The sequence below is a fragment of the Garra rufa genome, chromosome 1 (assembly GCF_049309525.1).
Source record: "Garra rufa chromosome 1, GarRuf1.0, whole genome shotgun sequence".
NCBI lineage: Eukaryota > Metazoa > Chordata > Actinopteri > Cypriniformes > Cyprinidae > Garra > Garra rufa.
The window spans coordinates 25,063,651-25,087,177 of NC_133361.1; the positions used below are offsets into that span (position 1 = coordinate 25,063,651).

General features: G+C 36.9%; 1 protein-coding gene across 1 annotated transcript; it reads left to right on the plus strand.

Annotated features, from left to right (window-relative positions):
• The first annotated feature begins 69 nt into the window (after window positions 1–69).
• slc16a5b (solute carrier family 16 member 5b) lies at window positions 70–20,841 on the plus strand. The gene is made up of 5 exons (XM_073849344.1): window positions 70–618; window positions 3,830–4,244; window positions 9,595–9,738; window positions 9,835–10,698; window positions 20,034–20,841. Exons 2-5 carry the CDS (start codon window positions 3,851–3,853, stop codon window positions 20,285–20,287), a joined length of 1,656 nt encoding a protein of 551 aa, XP_073705445.1. The 5' UTR covers window positions 70–618; window positions 3,830–3,850; the 3' UTR covers window positions 20,288–20,841.
• Window positions 20,842–23,527: the final 2,686 nt, after the last annotated feature.

The window sequence follows — 23,527 nt, forward strand, 5'->3', positions numbered from 1 at the left end:
ATGCAAACTTTTGCCCTCAGTTGTATGTCACCCAATATGAAAATTCTTCCAGACAGCTATATTGAAATTTTTTCATGGCAGTCGGACAAAACAAATTTTCTCAATTCTCATAAACAAACATTAGAATAAAATAATTTGCTGAACTGAAAAAATGAACAACATGTAGGCTACTTTTACATTTTTGTTTTTACTTCAACCCCTTGATAGTGGTCACTACCAAGTATAACTACCATACATTAAGGAAAATATGTTATGAAAAAGGAAAAACTCTTACATCTAATCATGATAACATGCTGTAATTGATAGCATTAACGTGGGTGGGACTGGCGACACTGTCATTTCATTGCGTCAGAGTTCAATAGCATGGCAAAGGGGCAGTGATTAAGAAATCATAATGGAGCGTATGAAGAACAGTCACGAGCTCTCTCTAATCCCGTCTGTATCGCGCAGCTGCCCGCAGGGAGTCTCGGGCTTCCCCGCAGCTCTCCGTCAGTACGGTGCGTGCAGTTCAGTCGCTCGGGTCACGCTAGGGCAGGGGGCGGGTGTGTGGTCTGGTCAACAGCAGCACACACGGAGGACCACTAAACGTCAAGTACAGATGTCATCTACGTCCTAAAGGTGAGCAAAAAACATAAGCAATTGGTTCTTATTTAGTCAAATTCAGCCGGACATAATAACCTGCTGGCGGCTCTATTGGAGTTTATGGTGGTGAACTGTGGGAAGCTACTTGATGAATGACCGTAAATCAAGCAGGTGTGGTGTCTTTTATCTTTTGACCTCAGTTTATTAGGGTTTGAGGTATAAAGGCGAGATAGCTGATCATCTAGCTACTTTATGTCGTGTTTCGGAGAATGAATGCACTTTTGTTACAATAAAATTAATAACTCGCACTGGGCCAGTATGAAACAACCGCTCTCACGGAGACAGGTAAACAAAGTATAAGGCGTGATAAATGAATGAAAACTATTTTTTTTTGGTAGTTTGAGACTGTTTCTCACAACGCGTAACGGTCTGTGTGGATTACCGGTGCTTTTCAAGAATCTATTGCGTTATGTGCGCGTTATGCTGCCGGTGAACGTTTACAACAGTGCAGGAAAAAAAAGGAAATTATGAAACAAATAATTGATCAATCAATCAATCAAATCAAGTCAAATTAAATTGTTGTGAGTAATGCTTGTAGACTGCTAGCTATTGTGTTTACATATAAGAAAACTTTTTTTTTGTCCTTGTACATTATAAAGATAAAATGTGATGTAATACGCATAAAATAGTATATAACATTTTTTAAAAATCTTTCATACAAGGTGACATGTGGGGAATATGTATTTGACCATACAAATGTACAGTAGCCTACAATCCATTTATAATGGATAATAATATAATATCTGACACTGGGCCACTAAACCAATCATAAGGTTCAATTTTTTGAATAAACAAGCTTTCTATTGATGCATGGTTTGTTAGGATAAAACAATATTTGGTCAACTATTTAAAAATCTGGAATCTGAGGGTGCAAAAAAAATCTAAATATTGAGAAAATTGTTTTTAAAGTTGTCCAAATGATGTTCTTAACAATGCATATTACTAATCAAAAATTACCTTTAAATATATTTACAGAAGAAATTTTACCAAACATCTTCATGGAACATGATCTTTACTTAATATCCTAATAAAAAAATGCTAATTTTGACCCATACAATGTATTTTTAGCTATATGCCTGTGCCTGTGCTAATATAATATCCAATGCTTCAACCATTGTTAGAATTTAAATATAAATATATATATTCAGTTTCTATACAGGGTTCAGGTCAGGGAACTGGGACGGCCATGGCAGAAGCTTCATTCTGTGCTCAGTGACACAATTTTGTGTTGATTTTGATGTTTGTTTTGGATCATCATCCAGCTTGAGGATGCAACCATGGCTCATTATAAGATTTCTAACAGAGGCAGTCAGGTTTTGATTTTTTTATCTGCTGGTATTTGATAGAATCCATGAAGCCATGTATCTAAACAAGATGTCCAGGACCTCAGGCAGAAAAATAGGTCCACAACATTAAAAACCCAGCAGTATTTTTTTAACCGTGGGCATGGGGTACTTTTTTATTCCTGTCTGCACCAAAACCATCTGGAGGGTTAGCTGCCAAAAAGCTCATTTTTAGTTTCATCTGACCATAGAAGCCAGTGCTGTTTGAAGTTCCAAGTGAATATGCTGGAGTTTGTTTTTGGGTGAGCCAGGAAGATTTTTCTTGAAACCCTCTGGAACAACATGTGGTGATGTAGGGGCTGTTTGATCATTTTATTTTAGGCTTTCTGACCCCAAGACTCAACAATTCTCTGCAAATCTCCAACTGTGATCCTTGGAGAGTCTTTGGCCACTCAAACTCTTCTCCTTATCGTGCATTAGGGTGATATAGACACACATCCTTTTCTAGGCAGACATCTTTAGTTGATTGGAACTTCTTAAATATTGTCCTGATGGTGGGATTTTCAATGCTTTAGCTCTTTTCTTACAGCCATTTCTATTTTGTGATGCTCAACAAACTTGTTCTGCACATCAGAACTACATTCTTTGGTTTTACGTCTTGTGATGGACGATTAAGGGAATTTGGCCTTTGTGTTCCTCATATTTAAAATCATGTGGAACAGAAAGTCATTGCTGGACAATTTTATACTCCTAGCCACCCTGGTGTGCTAAAAAAAATTGTAATATTAATGGGAATATACTTCAGAGATATTTTACTTAGACACATTTCTAGGGGTGCCAATAATTGTGGCCAACGTGAACTAGAGAAAAACATTTATTTCAATAAGATTTTCCCCCCAGTTTCCACCGTTTTGCTTCAATGAAAGGTTAGAATTTTGTGATTTTTTTTTAAAGATATAAAGGATAAATGATGCAGAATTGCAGATTTATTTTCAGTAAACATTTGCTCATATTTACCAAGGGTGCCAATATTAGTGGAGGGCACTATATATATATATATATATATATATATATATATATATATTTATTATTATTATTTTTTGTTTGGTGACAGAACAATATGGCTTTCAGTGACAAACAAGGATCTAACAGATATCATGTTACTCAGCACTCAATCCCACAATACACAAACACGTAGTTGTACTGCTGAATATGGTTGACTATCCATCTATCTGTGTGTGTGTGTGTGTGTGTGTGTGTGTGTGTGTGTGTGTGTGTGTTGATTTTAAGCCCCCATTTTTGCATACAGCACATGCATTTTGCATACAGCATCTACGTTTATTCCAAAATAATAACTCAAGACAGTAGCAGTTTAAACAATAGTCATATACTTTATTTGTAAACTTATGTTCAGCTATTCTTTTTAATAGTTAACCTTTATTTTTTGAATTACTCAAAACTCCTACAGATCATGTTTTAAGTCTTATTTTGACGTAACAAAGTGGTTATATATCTACGTGTGTGAGCTGTTTACTTAGTCTTCACATTAAATCCATTATATTGTTAATTCAGACTGTTTCACGAAATCGGAAAGCGCACAAAGAGGCGGAATTTATCACATTAACCGAACATCACAGCCGAACATAACCAGTCATATCCAATCACATCACAATGTGACTTTCCTCCATTTATTCTCAATTACCCCCACCCCACCCCACCAAACTGACAGCATGCTTAGGGGGTCTGTTAATACTCAATGGGCTCAGGGTAGGTGAGAGAAATGTGGACTCCTGCCATAACTTTACCGGCTGGTATCGCTGTTGTAGAAAACAAGTGAGTTATACACTTTTTGATGTTATGTTATGTAATGTTATATTTTTAAAGTTGTTGTCTCATCCTTGTAGGCACTTGAGTGAGGAGACATAATGACGGAGGATGTGGAGGTTCATCAGGCCCAGCCAAACAGCACTGATTCTGCCAAAGCCCTTGTAACACGGAGCAGGACGTCCTCTCTACAGGCCGTAGAAACAGATCCTGGGTCAGAGGAGCCAGACCAACATGAAGAGGAATCCTCCAGTTTTCTAGAGGTGCAGCACCATTCCAATAAAGGAGCAGAGGACAGCAGTGGTGGCCCGGTGGCGCCCGATGGCGGCTGGGGTTGGGTGGTTGTTGCGGCTACCATTCTGGTTTTAGCGATGACTCTGGCTTTCCCATCTTGCATCGGGATATTTTACACAGACTTGCAGAACGACTTCCAAGCCAGCAACACTGAAACGTCATGGGTGCCAGCCATCATGATGGCAGTGCTGCATGCAGGCGGTAGGGAGGATCTCTGATTCTACTGATTCATGTGTTTAATGCATTAGCTCATCCACGCTTTATGACGCAGTCATCACGAAGCTTCCGCATTCACCCGCACCACAGGGTCAGATACAGTATCTGAAAAACACTTCTATCAAGTTACTGTTATTAATTGATTGTGCAACACTGATCTGTTTCTTAACATGAAACATAAACACACACAGAGGTCAAAGGACGACAGCGGGATTTTTGGCCAAAGATATTAAAATGTTAGGAGTGTGCACTTCACAGCGAAATTTATCTAGTTATTGCACACCATCCCAGTCAGTACTAACTCAAAGAATAGCTGACGGGGTGAAAAGGATTTGGAGGACCGGCATTTTTATTCAGCTTAATGCAGCTCATTCATCGTTACTAGGCAGCTGTGCTTGAGGACAAAGTACACCAGATATGCAACCATTACAATCTATTACCACTGTTACATAACAGTAAAGCCAATAATAATTCATGCTGTATTTGATTTTAAATCACATTTATTTTCATATGAAAAAAAATCACTTTGGCCTTGAATGTGCTAATTGCGTTACTGTCAAGTCAGGGTCTGGAAGCTCTTGGGTATCGTCGATAATATCTTAATTTGTTTTCCAAAGATAAACAAAGGTCTTACAGGTTTGAAATGATATGAGGGTAAAACAGAAATGACAGAATTTTCATTTTTGGGTGAACTATCCCTTTAACCCTAACTTAACAGTATACCAATCATCTAATGAGAGTTAGTTGGTAGAATGTCTACAGCAAATAAAGTGTAACCTAGTGGACACTTCATGGAAAGCTTATGAACTTAAATGCTTATGTTCGGCGAGAAAACTCTGAGTCAGGCAGGAGGTTGTTATTATGTTCCTGGACTGGCTCTGGAACAGCCAAGATACCATTGTTCTTCTTCGAGAAAGGTTTATTTGTCTTTCCAGCCCTTTCTCCTTTCTGTCAACTGGACAAGTTAGTGCCAAAGACAATGTTAAGGTGATCCTGTGAGTTTGTTTTCACGCAGTGCTTTGACGCCTGAAGCATTAATTTAAGCAGGGCAAATGTTCAATCTCCCTTGAGGTTTTAAAGAGCTTGAAGTAATTTGCACTACACTAACTGCTGAGCTCATTGGGTGCAAAGTGTCACATCAAATCAAGTTTCTAATTTAACACAGAAAAGAAAAGGGCATAAACTGATGATGATATTCTGCGACACTCGTTTTCACTTTTGGTGTCTTGGGATATGATACCTTCTTAGACTCTGGATTAGAATAAAATAGCTTTTTAAAGGTGTGTAATTTTTTTGTTTTTATTTTTTGTAAGCCTAATAGGCCGATTTCCTGCAAAGTATAATCAATTTCAGGACATTTGAGTGGTCAGACACGTTAACCAATGGTGTGAGTTTGAGATGGGATCAGAGTTAGGAGGATTAATTTAAAAATATATATTATTCCAGTGTAAATGACTAATATCTTACTGAAAATGTAATCAGTAACTGCATATGTTTGCACCAAGGTGGACATAATGTGCTTTCTTTACAGAATATTATAATATTCAACCCAAAAACAAACTGGCATGTTGATAAAAAAATAATAGATTGATCTTTTGGTAGGGTATGCACTGGTGCAGAACAATGTTGTACGTTCTTACTCTACAACAATATCACTCTTGTGATTGATGGACAGACATGAGTTGTTAAGATATGAAAGGCAGATAAGGTCAAAATGTCAACACACACTGTTTGTCCACGTTGATGCGACAACACACACAGCAGCCAATTAAATTGCTGTATTTTAAACTATATTTGCATATGTGATGCAATGAAACACTATAGTGTATACAACACATTGGACGTCATGGTACACTGTTATGAACGAATGTCAACATCAACGATTATTTGGTAATGAGTATGTTGTGAGATTTGTCATGTCCTTTTTAGTTGTTTATCTAAACTTTCTCAGGTAGAAATGTCTCAATTTACATTGTAACATTAATTTATTTATTCTAGCACTGTGGATATCAGTAAAGCAATGCCGCAGTGAACTAAAGAAAGTAATAATATGTGGGTAAATGTAGAGGTAAAGTATTACACGTTCAAATACGCATGTTCAAAACCAGAATGTGTGCACATCAAAACTGCATCTGCACAAGTACAAGTACTATAGACTATAGTGATGAAATTTTTTTGTGTGCGGAGCTTATCTGGTGGTCTATGGAAGCCATTGAATAGAAGAATAAAAAAGTTAATTTGAGTTTATATTTTAAATTCTGATTTATTCTTGCAATGCCGAGACTATTCTAATTCAATTAGAAAAATGAAAAATCAACTTGTCATTCTCTCTTCTCCCCTCGGCTCAGAATTTAGAGTTTATATCACACACTTCTGGCTTTATTCTCCTCAGAATTGACAAAATTTGCTATTGTTGAGTAAAATCAAGTTCTAAAATCCAAACTAGGAGATATAATCTTGTATTTGCAAGAAAAAATTGTGAGATAAAATATGTAAATGATATGTAAAATAATATAGTTTTAAATAGTAACTCATGCTGTAACTGTAGGGCTAATACAACTTGTCCCCAATGAACTGCACATGTGAATATTATGTAGACAAATTGTTTAAATCAAATTTATGCTTTAAAAGTAGAGTAATCATAGCAGGTTTCATTCATATTCTGTCCATTTAAACATTTGCATTTAACACCACCACAATGCGGGCACAACTGCAGGTGACGCAACTGTGACATCTACCCCAAATTTGTCTATAGAAATGCAGCACAGCCAGAATGTACTTGTCTACGCATACAAAAAAAACAAAAAACAAAAAAACATTTAAAACTGTTGCATTAACAGACAAACAGTGCATGTAGATCAAATTTAATTTAATTTCCATTTAAACGATTTTGGCTCTGACTGCCTTCCATATTAAAAACACACTTACTTGATTTACATGCGCATGTTAAGAGTAGTTTAGAGAAAACTTATGATGGATTTTAAATTCTGGTGTCAGAAGGCTGAAAAAAAAAAAAATTGAAATGGGGAGTAATAAAACTTGCCGTATGTCTTCATTGAAAGTAACATCATGTGTAGATATCAAGGAAATTTTTCCGTTCCATAACCCCTTTAAGCATATTTTCTTATCAAAATTAAAATAGTGATATATCACTTGAGTGCATATAATCTAACAACTTTAGTTCACCCAAAAATTTGTCATCAATTACTTACCCTCATGTCTTCCCGACCCTGGATTATTTTTACTCTTTCGTATAACACAAACTAGACATCTTAGACAAAATTTCTAAGCTCAAGTTTTCATTGAAAATGACAGGTCTGGCAAAAAGAACCGCTTTTATGGTTTTATTTGTCTTTGTTGGACAAGGAAACTATCTACTTTCCTCGATGGGAAAGGACATTTCAAACATTCTGCCTAACATCTCATTTTGTGTTTCAATGATGAATGAAATTCATACAAGACTGGAATGACTATTCAGTATGGGGTGTAAATAATGAAAATAATTTTATGTTTGGGTGAACTGTTCCTTTAGAGCAGGGTTGGGCAACTCTCAAATGTGCCCAGCTAAGCTTTATAGACCAAATTACGCATTTGTATGGAGCCCCACACATAACATAAAGAAACAAAAATGTTGTGGCTAGGGTTGGGCCCGTACATATACAATACACACAATACAACCTTACGTTGTGTCAATCACATTCACACACTGCCTCCAAAACATTCATCCATCATAAAAAACAGATCAGATTGAGTTTTCTGTGTCTTTCACCTACGAAAAAACTTAGATGTTTGTCAGCGGTGCTCAGAATCTGCAAATCATTCGCCATCGTCCTATCAGTCATCTCTCCTTAGGCCCTGATCAGACAGAACGCTCTTTTAGGTCTGAAAATGTGAGGCACACTGCACTGCCTTTTTTTTGGTGACTTTTAAAAACAGCAGTGTGCTGCGTTTTTTTTAATGTAGCTAGACCAAAACAGCTGTCCTGTCAGTCAAATCAAAGGATTAAAGCAGGAGTTCTCAACTCTGGCCCTCGAGGTCCATTTTCCTGCAGAGTCTAGCTCCAACCCTAATCAAACACACCTGAACAAGCTAATCAAGCTCTTCATCATTACTAGAAAGTTACAGGCAGGTGAGTTTGATCAAGGTTGGAGGTAAACTCTGCAGGAAAGTGGACTTCGAGGGCCAGAGTTGAGAACCTCTGGATTAAAGCATGAGCGCTCTAAAATCTTTGGTTTTTGCTGATAAGTAAACTGTCATATTAGAGGAAACCTTAAAAAATACAGCTCCAGCTTACCCGCGACAGACAAGGTTTCTCCTCCATAATTGCAGTCTTCGGGCTTTCTAAGCAATGGTAACGTTGGGCATGAAATGACGTTGGGCATTCTTCCACTCAGAGTTGCTTTTTTTTCAACTTCAGATGCTCAAAAACGTAAGGTGCAGCATGCGGCTAAAACGCAAGGCGCCCGGGGCGCTTAAACAGCGCACATAACGCACACTGCCAACAGAAAACTATTTAAAAAAAGCGCCTCTCACTTAAAAAACATGTTTCCTCTGATCGGGGCCTTAGTCTGTTTATGTGGAAAGTGAATTTTTATGTATTGTAATATAACAGGCTACGGGTAGCAAGTGGCTAACCATGTCCCTTTAGTTGCTCCGTGAAACGTGTTCATTTTCTGTGCCTTTCCAAATACGGATTCAGGGTTCAAACACACCCCTAATCATCCTTTGCAATGTTTCACTATTGACATTGTCTGATGCCAATTTGGTAGACATCGTCCAACCCTAATTGTGGACACCATTTTTTGTTCCCACAACTTCACAAATTCACTCCCTTTCAGTAAATCTTGGCCAAATTGTACTAATCTATTAACTAATTTTAGCAAAATCAAAACTAGGGAACAACTGAACAAACTGGCCATCGTTTACTAAAAAAGAAGGTTTAAATAAGTCATGGGATGAATTCTTAATTTGTGTAGTTTTTTCCTTGCATGTAATGTGTCTGAATCGTTTGTGTAAATCTAGTCCATGTTTCCAGCATCATACTGCATGGAAATGGCAGCCAGATCCCATAATCAAATTCAGGCCTTTTTATGAAAGCGTATCAATTGCAGCAAACAGACTTTAATTTGCAGATATAGAGTGTTCAGTAACAAATGTAAATAGCCAGTGTTTGGGGAAAAGCTATTGTTCGTCATCATCTGCATATGTGTGCAGACATTAAACGGGATCATCTGTAAGTCAGATGCAGCTGTTGTGTCCACACCGTGAATACACTGTATTCGCGATCAACCGTGTTCATTATTGTTCACATTACAATGCCATTGTCTTTCCGTAGGCCCTGTATGTAGTGTTCTCGTCGAGAGCCTGGGTTGCCGCGCGACAATAATTATTGGCGGGATCCTGAGCGGACTGGGAATGGCAGCCAGCTCATTTGCACAGACAATAGTGGAGCTGTATATCACTGCTGGGATTATCACAGGTAGGTAGGCCTGGATATTACCTTCTCAGAAAACACTGGTGTGAAAATTAATGCTCAGTAGGCCGTATGAACTGAATTATCATCTTTCTTTCTCAGGAATGGGATTCTCTTTGTCTTTCCAGCCATCGATCACTATGGTGGGCCACTATTTTGTGCGGCGCAGGGCGTTCGCCAATGCCTTGTCTTCCATTGGCACTGCACTTGGGCTGAGCACCCTACCATTGCTAGCCAACTCTCTGCTCAGCAGTTTTGGTTGGCGGGGCAGCTTTCTGGTGCTGGGAGGGGTTCTGTTAAACTGCTGTGTTTGTGGGGCTGTGATGCGCCCACTTAGGGCCAAACCAAAGATGGAAGCCAGAACCGGAGAGATGAAGAATTGCCAACTCAAAACCAATTACCTTTCCATTTCTCAGGAACGAGAGGGTCTAAAAGGGCGTCTACGGGCCACTCTCTCCACCGTCATGCCATTCCTGCGCAGGCACATGGCTTTCGACCTTCTGTGCAGTCACCCGTACTTCTGTGCCTATGCTCTTGGGGTGTCCTGGATGATGCTGGGCTTTGTGGTGCCCCTAGTTTACCTGGTTCCCTATGCCACTGCTTATGGTATGGAGCAAGATCGAGCTGCTCTACTGATGGCCATCCTGGGGTTGGTCAACATCATCGTACGGCCCGCAACAGCGCTGGTTTTCGGGCTGCCTCGCTTCCGTGGAAGCCATAACTTTGCCTACTTGTTTGCTACAGCAGTGCTGATCAACGGATTGAGCAACTGCATCTGTGGGATGGCGACAAGTTTCCCAGTTTTGCTGGCATATGTTATAGTGTTTGGGTTTTCCATGAGCCTCATTGGCTCCTTGTTGTTCACCGTACTAATGGACACAGTCGAGATGAGCCGTTTCCCATCCGCCCTGGGCCTCATCAGCATAATGGAGAGCATCATGCTGCTGCTTGGCCCGCCGTTAGCAGGTAATGTAATGCATTTTCTCTACAGGTTCCATATGCTTTAGTACCACGCTAGTGGGATAAAACAGCATGCTCGCATGTATTTGTGACCCTGGACCACAAAACCAGTCATAAGTCATAGGTGTATTTGTAGCAATAGCCAAAAATACATTGAATGGGAGAAAATGGTCAACTTTTCTTTTAGGCCAAAAATCAAAAAAGATTATATTCCATGAAGATATTTTGGAAAGTTCCTACCATAAATATATTAAAACTTAATTTTCAATAAGTAATATGCATTGCTAAGAACTTTATTTGGACAACTTGAAAGGAGACTTTCTCAATAATTTTAATTTATTGCACTCTCAAATTCCAGATTTTCAAATAGTAGTACCTCAAATAGTGTCCTATCAATCAATGAAAAGCTCATTTATTCACCGTTTAGATTAGGTATAAATCTCAATTTTAAAATATTTACCCTTATGACTGTTTTTGTGGTTCTAAACCCATGTGACTTTATTTTGTGGAAGTACGGTGCACTTCTCCATTCAAGAATGACAATGACAAATAGCTCTCAAGCTCAAAACAAACAAAAAAGCACCATATAAGCACAGTAAAAGTAGTTGGTAGTAGAAGTATATTCAACAGCATTCAGCAACTGATGTCATAGAGTACATTGTGATAAACAAACCACAATTTAAGTCAGTAATTCTTCAAAAAGGAAAACTTGTTTTGGCCTCTCTAATGACTGATTTTTCATAAATAATAATTTAATATATATTTTTTTTCATTTTATTTATTTACTCTTTTAAATATGGTTTCTGTAAATGATTATTTTCATATGCGTTTTCAAAGTTTGAACAAACTTCTCAAAAGTCTGTGTAGTTTACTTGTTTTTTTATTTGATTTAGTTATTAATCTAGAATTAATTAATACATATTAAAATATAAATACATTAAATATTGAATAAAAGTAAATAATTACCATAATTCCGTCAATATTTACTCACCCTCAAATCGTCTCAAACCCGTAAGACCCTGCATAGACAGCAACGCAACTGACATGTTCAAGGCCGAGAAAGGTGGTATAGACATTGTTAAAATAGTCACTGTGCTATCAGTGGTTCAACCTTAATTTTATGAAGCTGTGAGAATACTTTTTGTGCGCAAAGAAAACAAAAATAATGACTTTATTCAACAATTTCTTCTCTTAGAGAAATTGAGAGATGAACTAAGAGAGATTGACGTTCTACGTACGAATGCTGCACCGCATGCATGTGCCTTAATACTTTTGTGAACACATGGCAAAGACTGACACGGAAGAGAATGGTGGCAAAAAGTATTCTCATAGCACCGTAACATTACAGTTGAACCACTGATGTCACATGGACTATTTTATCAATGTCCTTACTACTTTTCTGGGCCTTGAACGGGTCAGTTTTATTCTTGTCTATGCAGGGTAAGAAAGCTCTAAAGCTCTAGTTTAGAACAACATGAGGGTAAGTAACTATCCCTTTAAGGTGGTACTGTAGGCCAGTGGGTCTCAGAGCTAGGATAAATTGAAACAATCACTTGCATTTGTTTTATTACTTTTGACATTAATGTAAATGTAATATATATAGTCTGTGGTTGTGGGTTTATGGGGTGGTGTGCATGAATGTAAGACTTTTAGCCTAAAATAAACCCCTAAAATTTACCCCAATCTAGCCCTGGGAGTTTGGAATATAGAGCAGTAGCTGTATGGGCTATATATGGTACTTTGGAAAGCTTTTTGGAGCTTGACAGCCTCTAGTCATTATATGCTCTCAAAAAAAATGAGCCCAGCATTTTTTGCCTAACATTTTTTGTGCGTGTTCCAGGGAACTATGAGTAAATGATGAGAAAATTTTAATCCCTTTATAGAACGAAAAAAAAAAGTCCCCTTGAGGAAAACAGCTTATAAATCACATAGAATTAAAGTTTTGTGAAAATCTAAAAATGCAGAACGTTTTCTGTGAGGGGTAGGTTTAGGGTTGTGTGTGTTTGTCTGTTACAAAACCGCCTGATTTTGTGAGGGTCATGTGATGACGTGGTAGCAGGTCAGTCATGACCCTATGTTAGGTGATGAGATTGTCAGTTCATTAATTGCAGGCCAGTTTTCAGAAAGGTGTTAATAGGTAGAGCAGAACATCAAGCACTAGGGATCCTCTCCAGTTACATTACCAAGGAAACTTAAATGTCAAGGCACAGGGAAATGCCTGCTGTCACAGCTAAGATTTTGCCTACATCTACATTGTAAATATATATTTTTTGCTTTTTATTAAAACATTTTCAGAGGTAAATCAATAACAATTACATTTTAACATTATTTTAAGTGTGGTTTATAAGATTTGTTTTATTTTGAATCCAATTTTGTTTTGTAAAAGGCAAAAGGTTGATCATAATGATTTCAGAGTTGAGGATTGATTAGTTTGAATTTACATTAAACCAAAAAATATCATAACTTCTTAGTTAATAATTCAGTATACTTTATAACTGGCAAAACATCCCATGTTTCAGTAGTGACTTGTAATGCTTTTAGTAATGCTTTGGTAGCGACCACATCACAGTACGGAGTTTTAACTTGCACACTGTAGAGAATTTTGGTTAGCTCAAAGAATTTAAGATGATCAATATATGTGTGTATATGCATGAGACTGTTTCTCTCATCACATATACACTGCAAAACTCCACCAGGTCTTATGACCAATGAATAGGATGAAATGAGGTATTTAAAACATACATTTCAGTCAGGGAAAGTAGTTTAACTCACAGGAAATCGTGTATAATAATCGTCATTAAATATACGCAATTTCCAGTTTCTGATCAGTAACAGTAATAATGATATCGACTGGTTTCTTTGTCCAGCAAATTGTTCAGTGATATCCATTACTCTGACGTTGGCCCGTCGTCACGGCAACGCATTTTTACTAACCAGAACGGAGTTAAAACAATTGAACAGAATAGGGCTTAAGGTAGCAATATGAGATCGAAACAGTTTAAGTGACTTTTGTAATGTAAGCATTCAGCACAGAGAATCATTATATGTGAATATATGGTTGTTTATTAAACTATTCTACTTACAAACGATCGCACATAGACAAACGTACATAAAACACAAATAGACAGAGAACGCGTGAGAGAGAGAGAGAGTAAGAGAGAGAGAGAGAGAGAGTAAGAGAGAGAGACAGAAAGTGAGTTTGCAAGGGACAGGAATGAAAACAGTTCTGAACAACCTGAAATCGTTTCTTTTATAAAACGCCTAAAACGCAGCTATCTACGTTTGTAGAAAGGACGGATACTTGCAAGCTTGTTGTTGTTGTGCATTGGTTCCGTTTGTGTTCAGTTCAGAAAGTCCTTTCCAGTTCCTTGAGAGTATTGCAGGTCTCATCATCTCCATTGCTAGGTGAGCCGCCTCCCCCCCCCCCCCCCCATGGATCTGGGGGGGAGGTGCGGGTGACGTGTCTTTGTGTCCAGAAAGCAAGAGAATGAGAGAGAGATGAGGGAAGGTTTATAAACCTGTAGGTCGTTCACGCCCACAGTTGGACCTTGTCCAATCCGGTTGATCTGAGTTTTGGAGGGAAGATTGAAAGTCTTTGTCTCTCAAAATGGTGTTTCGCATGTGGAAGCTGATTGGTTGTTTGGCCACAAAACTTTCAAAAGTTCAATAATACATATAAAGCAAGGAGTTATTAAGATGCCACAAACATTAACATTTAGGGAATAATAAATGCTGCTCATAGACACCAAACATGATCTATGTATCTTCTCGTTTGACTGAGTGATTCTAAATGTGAGAGTCTTAGCATGCACAATAATTCACCTATTACGGATTAATGTTTGAGGCCGACATACATAACAGAAACAACAATATAAGAAAAGGTAACACATTGATATGTGTACATTTCTATATAACTGTATGTGGGACTGTATGTCTGAATAAGGAAAGTGTATCTGCATTTCTGTAAGAGTCTTATCTTGATGGTGGGGGGATGAGTTGGATAGTGACCAGAGGTCTGGCTCATAGCACTTAGGTGTTAATCATGGAGGTAATCGGGGGAGAAGTCATTTAAGGAATATAACTAGTTATTTCATGTCTGATGGGCTCCAGGCACTACAACACTAAAACACTGCTAAAATACTATGTGATGTTTCGATAGTGACAAATTTATAGAAAAACACCCAAAAAAACACAAAGACGTCACTACCGAAACTTAACCAAATGTTTTGGTAGTGACTGTTTTGATAGTGACAATTTTAGATGCTTTTGAAGCTAATGCTAATCAGCATCAATGGTTAGCTAGCAGTTTTTTTTTTTTTTCAAACTTTTGAAGACATTTACCTCAAAATGATGGGGTCTATCTACTCACAATGTAGCTATGAGAAAGAGTAACATAAATATTTCCTGATCATAAATGTAGGGGTTTAGTTCAAATTAATCCAATACCTATAAAACCAATACCTAAAAAAGCACCGTCCTATCGTCTGGACTTCTAAAGTCATGAAAGCTTTTGAGAAAGACATCAAATTGTAGATCCGCTTTTAAATCCATTGCAGTTCGCATATCGCGCTGGAGGAGGAGCAGAGGATGCAAAACTGTTTTTGTTGAATGCTCTCTGTCGACATTTGGAAAATAGTAGAGCTTTTGCGCGGCTTTTGTTTGTAGACTTTTCATTTACTTTTTTGCAACCTATTATTGTAATTATGGTTTTGTTTTATGGATTATGATTTTTTTAACAGACAGGAAATAAAGGGTTAGGGCTAATGGGGTCTTATCGGACACATACAAAATTTCTATAGGTTCACCACAAGGCTGTGTACTTTCTCCTATTCTTTTTATATTATATACAAATGACTGTCAGAGTTTGCACGACAATAGTTATCTGGTAAAATATGCGGATGATACTGTGCTTCTATCCTTGCTTTCATATCAAGATCAGGAATATGGTCAAGTTTTAGATGATTTTACTTTATGGTGTCATAGGATGAAATTGGATCTGAATGTGTCAAAAACTAAAGAGATGATCATCAATTTTAGTAAGAAAACACTTACACTTCAAAGGGTGATTATTAATGACACACAGTCGACCGATGTATCGGTTTTGCTGATTAATTTGCAAAAATCCTTGCCGATACTTTTTCCGGGTTGCGTTTTTTGCTGAAGCAGCTCACGCTCCGCTCCAATGTCACTGTCGCAGTGTTTTACTTTAGATATGGCTTCATTTCTGCCGTTTGTAATGCAGTACTATTATATGCACAAAACTCGCGCACTGACAGACTTTCACTTGCGCTTTGTGTTTGGTCGTCCGAAAATGCTCGATTGCGGATGTGGTCAAATGCACTTGCAATTTCGAATACTTTTATATGAAACTGATGTACAGTACACACAGTCAGTTATGTTTTCAGAGCAGGACAAAACATCTGATATATCGAAATAGATTTGTGCATTCATTGAAGCCTGTTAAAGCAGCCATTGTCTATGTCACTGTCTATTGTTTAAAAAAGTAGCCTGCTTATAATAAAAAAAAATTAAGGAAATTTTGCACGAAATAAATTTGATATAAAATGTAATTAAATTGAATCTTAATTTTAAGATGGCAGTACTGACATACAGAGATTCCAAATATAAGCAAAAAGCATAGAAGCAATTCCTTTACAATGAGCCCATTTGTAACATCAACTAAGATTGATGAAAGCTGTAGAATAGAAGTGTTGTTCCTTGTTAGAGTGTTAATTTCAACATTTACTGATATATTGTTAAATTTTGAAGTTTATTTTGTTAACATTAATGAACTATCAAAGAACTTTAATGATCAATATATAATTAATATAAATATTTTTATTAATTTACAAAGTATGGTTTAGTACTTTTTTAAAAATAGTAGAGCATTTTTTTAGTTGCCTTTCATTACCCATTTTCAAAAACTATCGGTTAATTAATCGGCATCGTCAACTGTGGTCCAATCTAGCTACCAGTATCGGTAAAAACCAATATCGGTCGACCTCTAATAAGTATTTAGGAACGATTATCGATAATAGCCTGAAGTTTGATCAAAATACAGATGCAATCATCAAAAAGTCACATCAAAGACTGTTTGTGCTGAGGAAGCTTAACTCTTTTGATGTACAGAGAGTCATTCTGAAAACTTTCTATAATTCATTTGTTGAAAGCATCTAGACCTTTTCCTTTATTTGTTGGTTTCATCGTTGTCTTTAAAGAACAAAAATCGTTTGCAAGATATTGTTAATATGTGCTAAAAAATTAAAAAATTCCTTGCGAAGTCTTATATTTTATAATGAACAGCAAATGTTGAGGGTAGCACATAACATAATAGGAGACAACACACACCCTTTGAATTAGTATTTTGAGTGGATGGCCCTTGGGCAAAGTTTAAAGGAGTAGTTCACTTTCAGAACAAAAATTGACAGATAATGCACTCACCCCCTTGTCACCCAAGATGTCCATGTCTTTCTTCAGTCTTAAAGAAATTATGTTTTTTGAAGAAAACATTTCAGGATTTCTCTCCATATAATGGACTTCTATGGTGTCCCCCGAGTTTGAACTTCCAAAATGCAGTTTAAATGCAGCTTCAAAGGGCTCTAAATGATCCCAGCCGAGAAATGATCCCTGTTATCTAGCAAAACAATCGGTTATTTTCTAAAAAAACATTTACAATTTATATACTTTTTAATCTCTACACACAATACACACAGAGCTAGATAAGAGAAGAATTGGAGGTTAAAAATATATATATTGTAATTTTTAGAAAATAATTGATTGTTTTGCTAGATAAGACCCTTCTTTCCTCGGCTGTAATCATTTAGAGCCATTTAAAGTAGCATTTTAAAAGTTCAAACTCGGGGGCACCATAGAAGTCCATTATATGGAGAAAAATTCTGAAATGTTTTCCTCAAAAAACTATTTCCTTACGACTGAAGAAAGAAAGACATGAACATCTTGGATAACAAGGGGGTGAGTACATTATCTGTCAATTTTTGTTCTGAAAGTGAACTACTCCTTTAAGGTCGATTAGATGTTCTACAAATCGGTACAAATTTACCTTTGCGCCTCAAGCAATAGGTCTATGAAATAAATGTATTACATAGACCTATTGCTTCAGGCACAAAGGTAAATTTGTACTGTTGATTTAGCTGATTTATCTAATGAACTTTTTATTTTTATTTTTTTTTTCCTGTGTATTATGAGTATACAAATACTCATAATACACCAAATACATAGGAAAATAAATGTTGTAGATCTGAAGCATCACAAAAGCCTGAATTAATAAAGATCTAAACTATAAACTATAAAATACGTTTCATCCAATGGACTAAAACATGCACTGTCTCGGTAGTGACTTGAAAATGCGGCACATTTATTTTCAACTTTACTTTTAAAAAAACATCTAAAAGATACTTTAAAAATAACAATGGGAAAAAATACAAAAATTATTTCAGAATCATTTTCATAAATTGAAATTTTGGGGTTAGGATTTGCGACAGCCACCTCCCATCTGAATGTATATACAGTGCCCTCCACTAATATTGGCACCCTTGGTAAATATGAGCAAAGGTGGATATGAAAATAAATCTGCATAATTTATCCTTTTGATCTTTCATTCAAAAACTTCACAAAATTCTAACGTGTCATTGGAGTAAAAACAATAGAACCTAGGGGTGAAATCTCACTATGAAATAAATGTTTTTCTCTAGTTCACGTTAGCCACTATTATTGGCACCATATTATTGCAAAATCCTTTTCCCAAGATAACAGTTCTGAGTTTTCTCCAACAATGTCTAATGAGTTTGGAGAACACCTGACAAGAGATCAGAGACCATTCCTTCAAACAGAATCGCTCTTTATTCCCAGCTTCATGTTGGTGTGTCTTCTCTTCAGTTTCTATACAGGGTTCAGGTCAGGGAACTGGGACGGCCATGGTAGAAGCTTCATTCTGTGCTCAGTGACACAATTTTGTGTTGATTTTGATGGGTTTTTTTTTGGATCATCGTCCTGCTGGAAGATGCAACCATGGCTCATTATAAGATTTCTAACAGAGGCAGTCAGGTTTCGATTTTTTTATCTGCTGGTATTTGATAGAATCCATGAAGCCATGTATCTAAACAAGATGTCCAGGACCTCAGGCAGAAAAATAGGCTCACAACATTAAAGACCCAGCAGTATTTTTAACCGTGGGCATGGGGTACTTTTTTATTCCTGTCTGCACCAAAACCATCTGGAGGGTTAGCTTTCAAAAAGCTCATTTATAGTTTCATCTGACCATAGAAGCCAGTCTTGTTTGAATTTCCAATCATGTGAATATGCTGGAGTTTGTTTTTGGATGAGCCAGGAGGATTTTTCTTGAAACCCTCTGGAACAACATGTGGTGATGTAGGGGCTGTTTGATCATTTTATTTTAGGCTTTCTGACCCCAAGACTCAACAATTCTCTGCAAATCTCCAACTGTGATCCTTGGAGAGTCTTTGGCCACTCAAACTCTCCTCCTTATCGTGCATTAGGATGATATAGACACACATCCTTTTCTAGGCAGACATCTTTAGTTGATTGGAACTTCTTAAATATTGTCCTGATGGTGGAATGGGGATTTTCAGTGCTTTAGCTCTTTTCTTAAAGCCACTTCCCATTTTGTGAAGCTCAACAAACTTGTTCTGCACATCAGAACTACATTCTTTGGTTTTACTTCTTGTGATGGATGATTAAGGGAATTTGGCTTTTGTGTTGCTCATATTTATAATCATGTGGAACAGAAAGTCATGGCTGGACAATTTTATACTCCTAGCCACCCTGGTGTGAAGAAATTTCAATATTAACGGGAATATACTTTAGAGATATTTTACTTAGACACATTTCTAGGGGTGCCAATAATTGTGGCCAACGTGAACTAGAGAAAAACATTTATTTCATAATGAGTTTCCCCCTCATTTTCCATCGTTTTACTTCAATGAAAGGTTAGAATTTTGTGCATTTTTTGAATGAAAGTTCTAAAGGATAAACAATGCAGATTTATTTTCAGTCACCTTTGCTCATATTTACTAAGGGTGCCAATATTAGTCGAGGGCACTGTAAATGATGCTTTTATATATTAAGCTTACTAATGATATTTATAATATTTATAATATTATTGTGGGTTTCAATAGATAATAGACGGATCTTAGCAAACATCTAAGGCGATACTTGCTTTTTTATATATGTTTTTTTTTTTTGGTTGTGGGACAGCAGTTTGGACCAATTCTGTAGAATGGCACATATAGAACTCTGTGGTCACTGTTTTACAGTACTTTTAAATGAAGTAAATGAAGTAAAAGTGACTTTTTTCCTTGCAGGAATGCTTGTTGACAGCACTGGGCAATACAACTATGTGTTCTTCGCCTGCAGCATAACCAGCTGCACTGCCGGTCTCTTCATCATGTTGTCCTTCTACTGGCTGGACAGACAGAAGAACAGAGAGGTCAAGAGCTCCTTCACTCACAAAGACAGTAACTCACTGAACCCCAGCATTAAGATGACCATAGACTGTGATTACACTCCAGTGCCTTTACATGGTAACAATATCAGAGACATGGAGACGGATGTGTGACTTGTGACCACCACGTGTGTATTTCGCCATACTCATTTTGTGCATTCAGCGCACAGCTAGTCTTTTCCCATCCTTATCTTGTTAGTGCACAATCACGTGTATTTGTTGTAGCTTATGCACACAGATATAGTGCAGAAAGGTTCTTGGAAAGCTATATAAATAGATGGGACCAGAATTGTTTATGGTTTTATAGCTCTTTTCTATTATTTGGTGCCACACGGGAACATTAATCACTTCAAATCATCTCACAAAACATTTTGAAAATCTAATTTCAGTTATTACTTAAGGATTGCTAACAAAGGCCAGCTGTAATTGACATTCTCATTACTGTCATTTTGATTCTTCTGGGAACAAATGAATGTAGAAAACTGCAAATGTGCAATGAATGATTTTTTTTACTATTATTATTATTATTATTATTATTATTTCTAGATGCCTTAACTTATAAATGTTATATCTTATAAATGATTTGTATTTTAGTTTTGTGTAGATATTGCTTTTTAAAATCAGTAAATTATTTATATATTTGTATGAATTAAAGAAAATTGTTGCTTTGTGTGTTGTCTGTCTGTTTTATTGTAATAGCAATTCTTGAGGACCAAAAATAAAAGTGATTTCACAAAGCGTGATCAATCGGCCGTATTGGCAGTGCTAAACATACACAATGTCACTGAACCAAAACGAAACTAGCAAATTTAGCTGATTATTGCTAAAAATGGTCAATTATTGTCATGTTCTGGGCTGTACTAATCAGTCAGACTGAGAAAAAAATTTGGAGTAATATAGACTGCCAAAAGTTTTAACAAATCAAGGAGAAGAGTGCAAAAAACTGTCTGAGGAACAAAAGGCGTTTGTGGTTGGCCAAACTGAACCAGGATTTCCAGGACAAGAATCTTAACAACATTCACATTTGTTCTTACCCTTTCCGGTTAGGTAGGTGAAATATTAGACTAATATCTTAATTAATACTGCTCATATTATATATTTACCACCTATTAACTTTAGTTTGTCAAAATATTGTGCCCTTTTCTGCTTACTAAGCCCTTCTCTATATGATTTAACAGCTTCCACACATTTTTTCAGTGGTTTAGACAGCAGAAATGATCAGAACAACGTATTCAGTAGTACATAACTGTGCAATCCATGCTGTTGTTTACATCAGAGTATCTCCAATATGGCCTCTATAATAACAATTATAATAACTACCCAAGAACCACAATAAATCAAATTCTATGATTTAATGTTTTATTTAAAGGGGCACTCTGCAATTTGTCCCTCATTCAAATTTGGTGCACATACAAAATGAACAGTCTACCAAAAACAGGTTTTAAATCATGATATGAAGAGATCATGTGACCAACTGAATACTGCTGGCTCTATCTCAGTATTACTGGACACTTGTTTATTCGTTTTATCATACAAAGCTGTCTCCATATTTTACATAGGTCAAAGTCAGGAAGGAGCCTGGACTATCTGATGTCTCAACATTAACAACCAATGAAGCGCTCAACTTGCAAACATTTCAGACTCAGGCTCTGCTGAGTATAGTGTTTGCTCATGATGGCGTCTCAATCGCCTCACTCTGTTCGAAGTCCAAAAGTCAAAAATTGCATACGAACAGGCAAAATCATTTACTGTCATGTATTTGTGTTTATTATATTTAAGAACTTTTTAATGAGAATTTTAGTGCTGCTGTCTTTAGGATTCAGTTAGTCGTATTTAGCTCCTGCAACCCACTAGAGGGCAGCGGTGTAGTTTAAACCTCTCAGAGTCAGGCAATATCATTCACTTTCAACTCCAAACACACACACAATAAAAGTAATTAAAAAATTAAAAATAAATGAATAACTTTAACCTTTAATATTAAACTATGAACATGGAACATGCAGTAAACAACTAATGAATATAAAGTGGGTGCTTGTGGCAATATTTACATTAAACGGGTCATACTGCCATTGTTTTTAGTTTTCTACAATTCTCTGAGGTCGACTAATAATGCTATCAAGATGTTTACATCAAAATACATCATAAATTAGAAGTAATAAGCTATTTTCTGTTCCGTTTTGAGCCCCCTCAATTTTGAAGGTGATTTATTGTATTTGACAGTGTTTGTTATATTACTCACACTTGTGGTGCGACATCTCGGTTGGATCCAATATATTTTTAGGTTTTTTAGGTTAAATACCTTTTTGAAAATCCCGCGTCGAACTGTGCCTTGTTTGTAAACGAATCCGTTGTAAAATGAAGTGACCAAAGGTCGCCTGGAGTTGTCTGGATCTTCATTTAAAAATAAAGTTCACTCAATCGATTTCCTAATGTTGGGATCAGAAGGAAGGTATTGAAAAACACTGTTTTTTTTACATAACTCCGCACTGGAGAGCTTCTCGTTGTCTTCGGAGCCATCTTTGATGTTTGATTTTTGCGTAGACATGCTCGAATTGGTGGGCGGGGCAAACAGGCAGTGATGTAGAAGCAGGCGTTGATCTTCTTCCATGGACTATTGCTTCAGGGCCTGTCCACACGGAGACGCGTTTCGCTGTATACGTATACATTTTTTATCGTATTGGCGTTTCATCCACACGGATCCGGCGTTTTAGGAGACTGAATCCGCTATTTTTTGAAACCGGGTCCCAAAGTGGATAAATCTGAAAACGGCACCCTCGCGGTTTCGTGTGTACAGCCAATCCGTATATTTTGTGAAACGATGATGTCATCACATCACGTGTCGGCTGCGTCACACGTAACAGCAACAACAATAATGGCGGACTACATGATTGTGTTCGTGTTGCTACTAAGCCTACTAGCTTTATTACAGCAAAATCTATTGCTTCTATGCAACTGTTATGAGCAACAAGCGATAATGTTCGCATCTTCGTCTTCTTCTTCTTAGTTCGTATACAGCGCGCAAGGTTATGCGCATGCTCAAAGTCTTCTTCTCTGTGTATAGCGTATCTCTATGGCAGAATTACAGCACCCCACACTGGTCTGGCACATATACTACACCGTTTTCAGTGGTTTCGTTTACAGAATTTTTTTTTAGAACGAGGAAAAAAAATGATCGGATAGGGAATGCACCGGCTTCGTGTGGACGGAGTCTCAGAAAGTGGCACATTTCACAAACTGTCATTTTGTAGATCGGCTTTAATATTAGCTGTTTTTAAAGGGAACCCCGGGTATTAAGACTTGAATTGCTTAATATAATGTAAATGGTGTCTCTAACTTAAATATGTAGCAGAAAAC

What these genes read in the sequence shown, in the direction of transcription:
- slc16a5b (XM_073849344.1), top strand. Translation starts at nt 3,851, where the DNA reads ATGACGGAGGATGTGGAGGTTCATCAGGCCCAGCCAAACAGCACTGAT. An exon ending in GGCAGTGCTGCATGCAGGCG is followed by an intron (nt 4,245 to 9,594) that starts GTAGGGAGGATC and finishes GTCTTTCCGTAG; the next exon opens with GCCCTGTATGTAGTGTTCTC. An exon ending in GCTTGGCCCGCCGTTAGCAG is followed by an intron (nt 10,699 to 20,033) that starts GTAATGTAATGC and finishes TTTTCCTTGCAG; the next exon opens with GAATGCTTGTTGACAGCACT.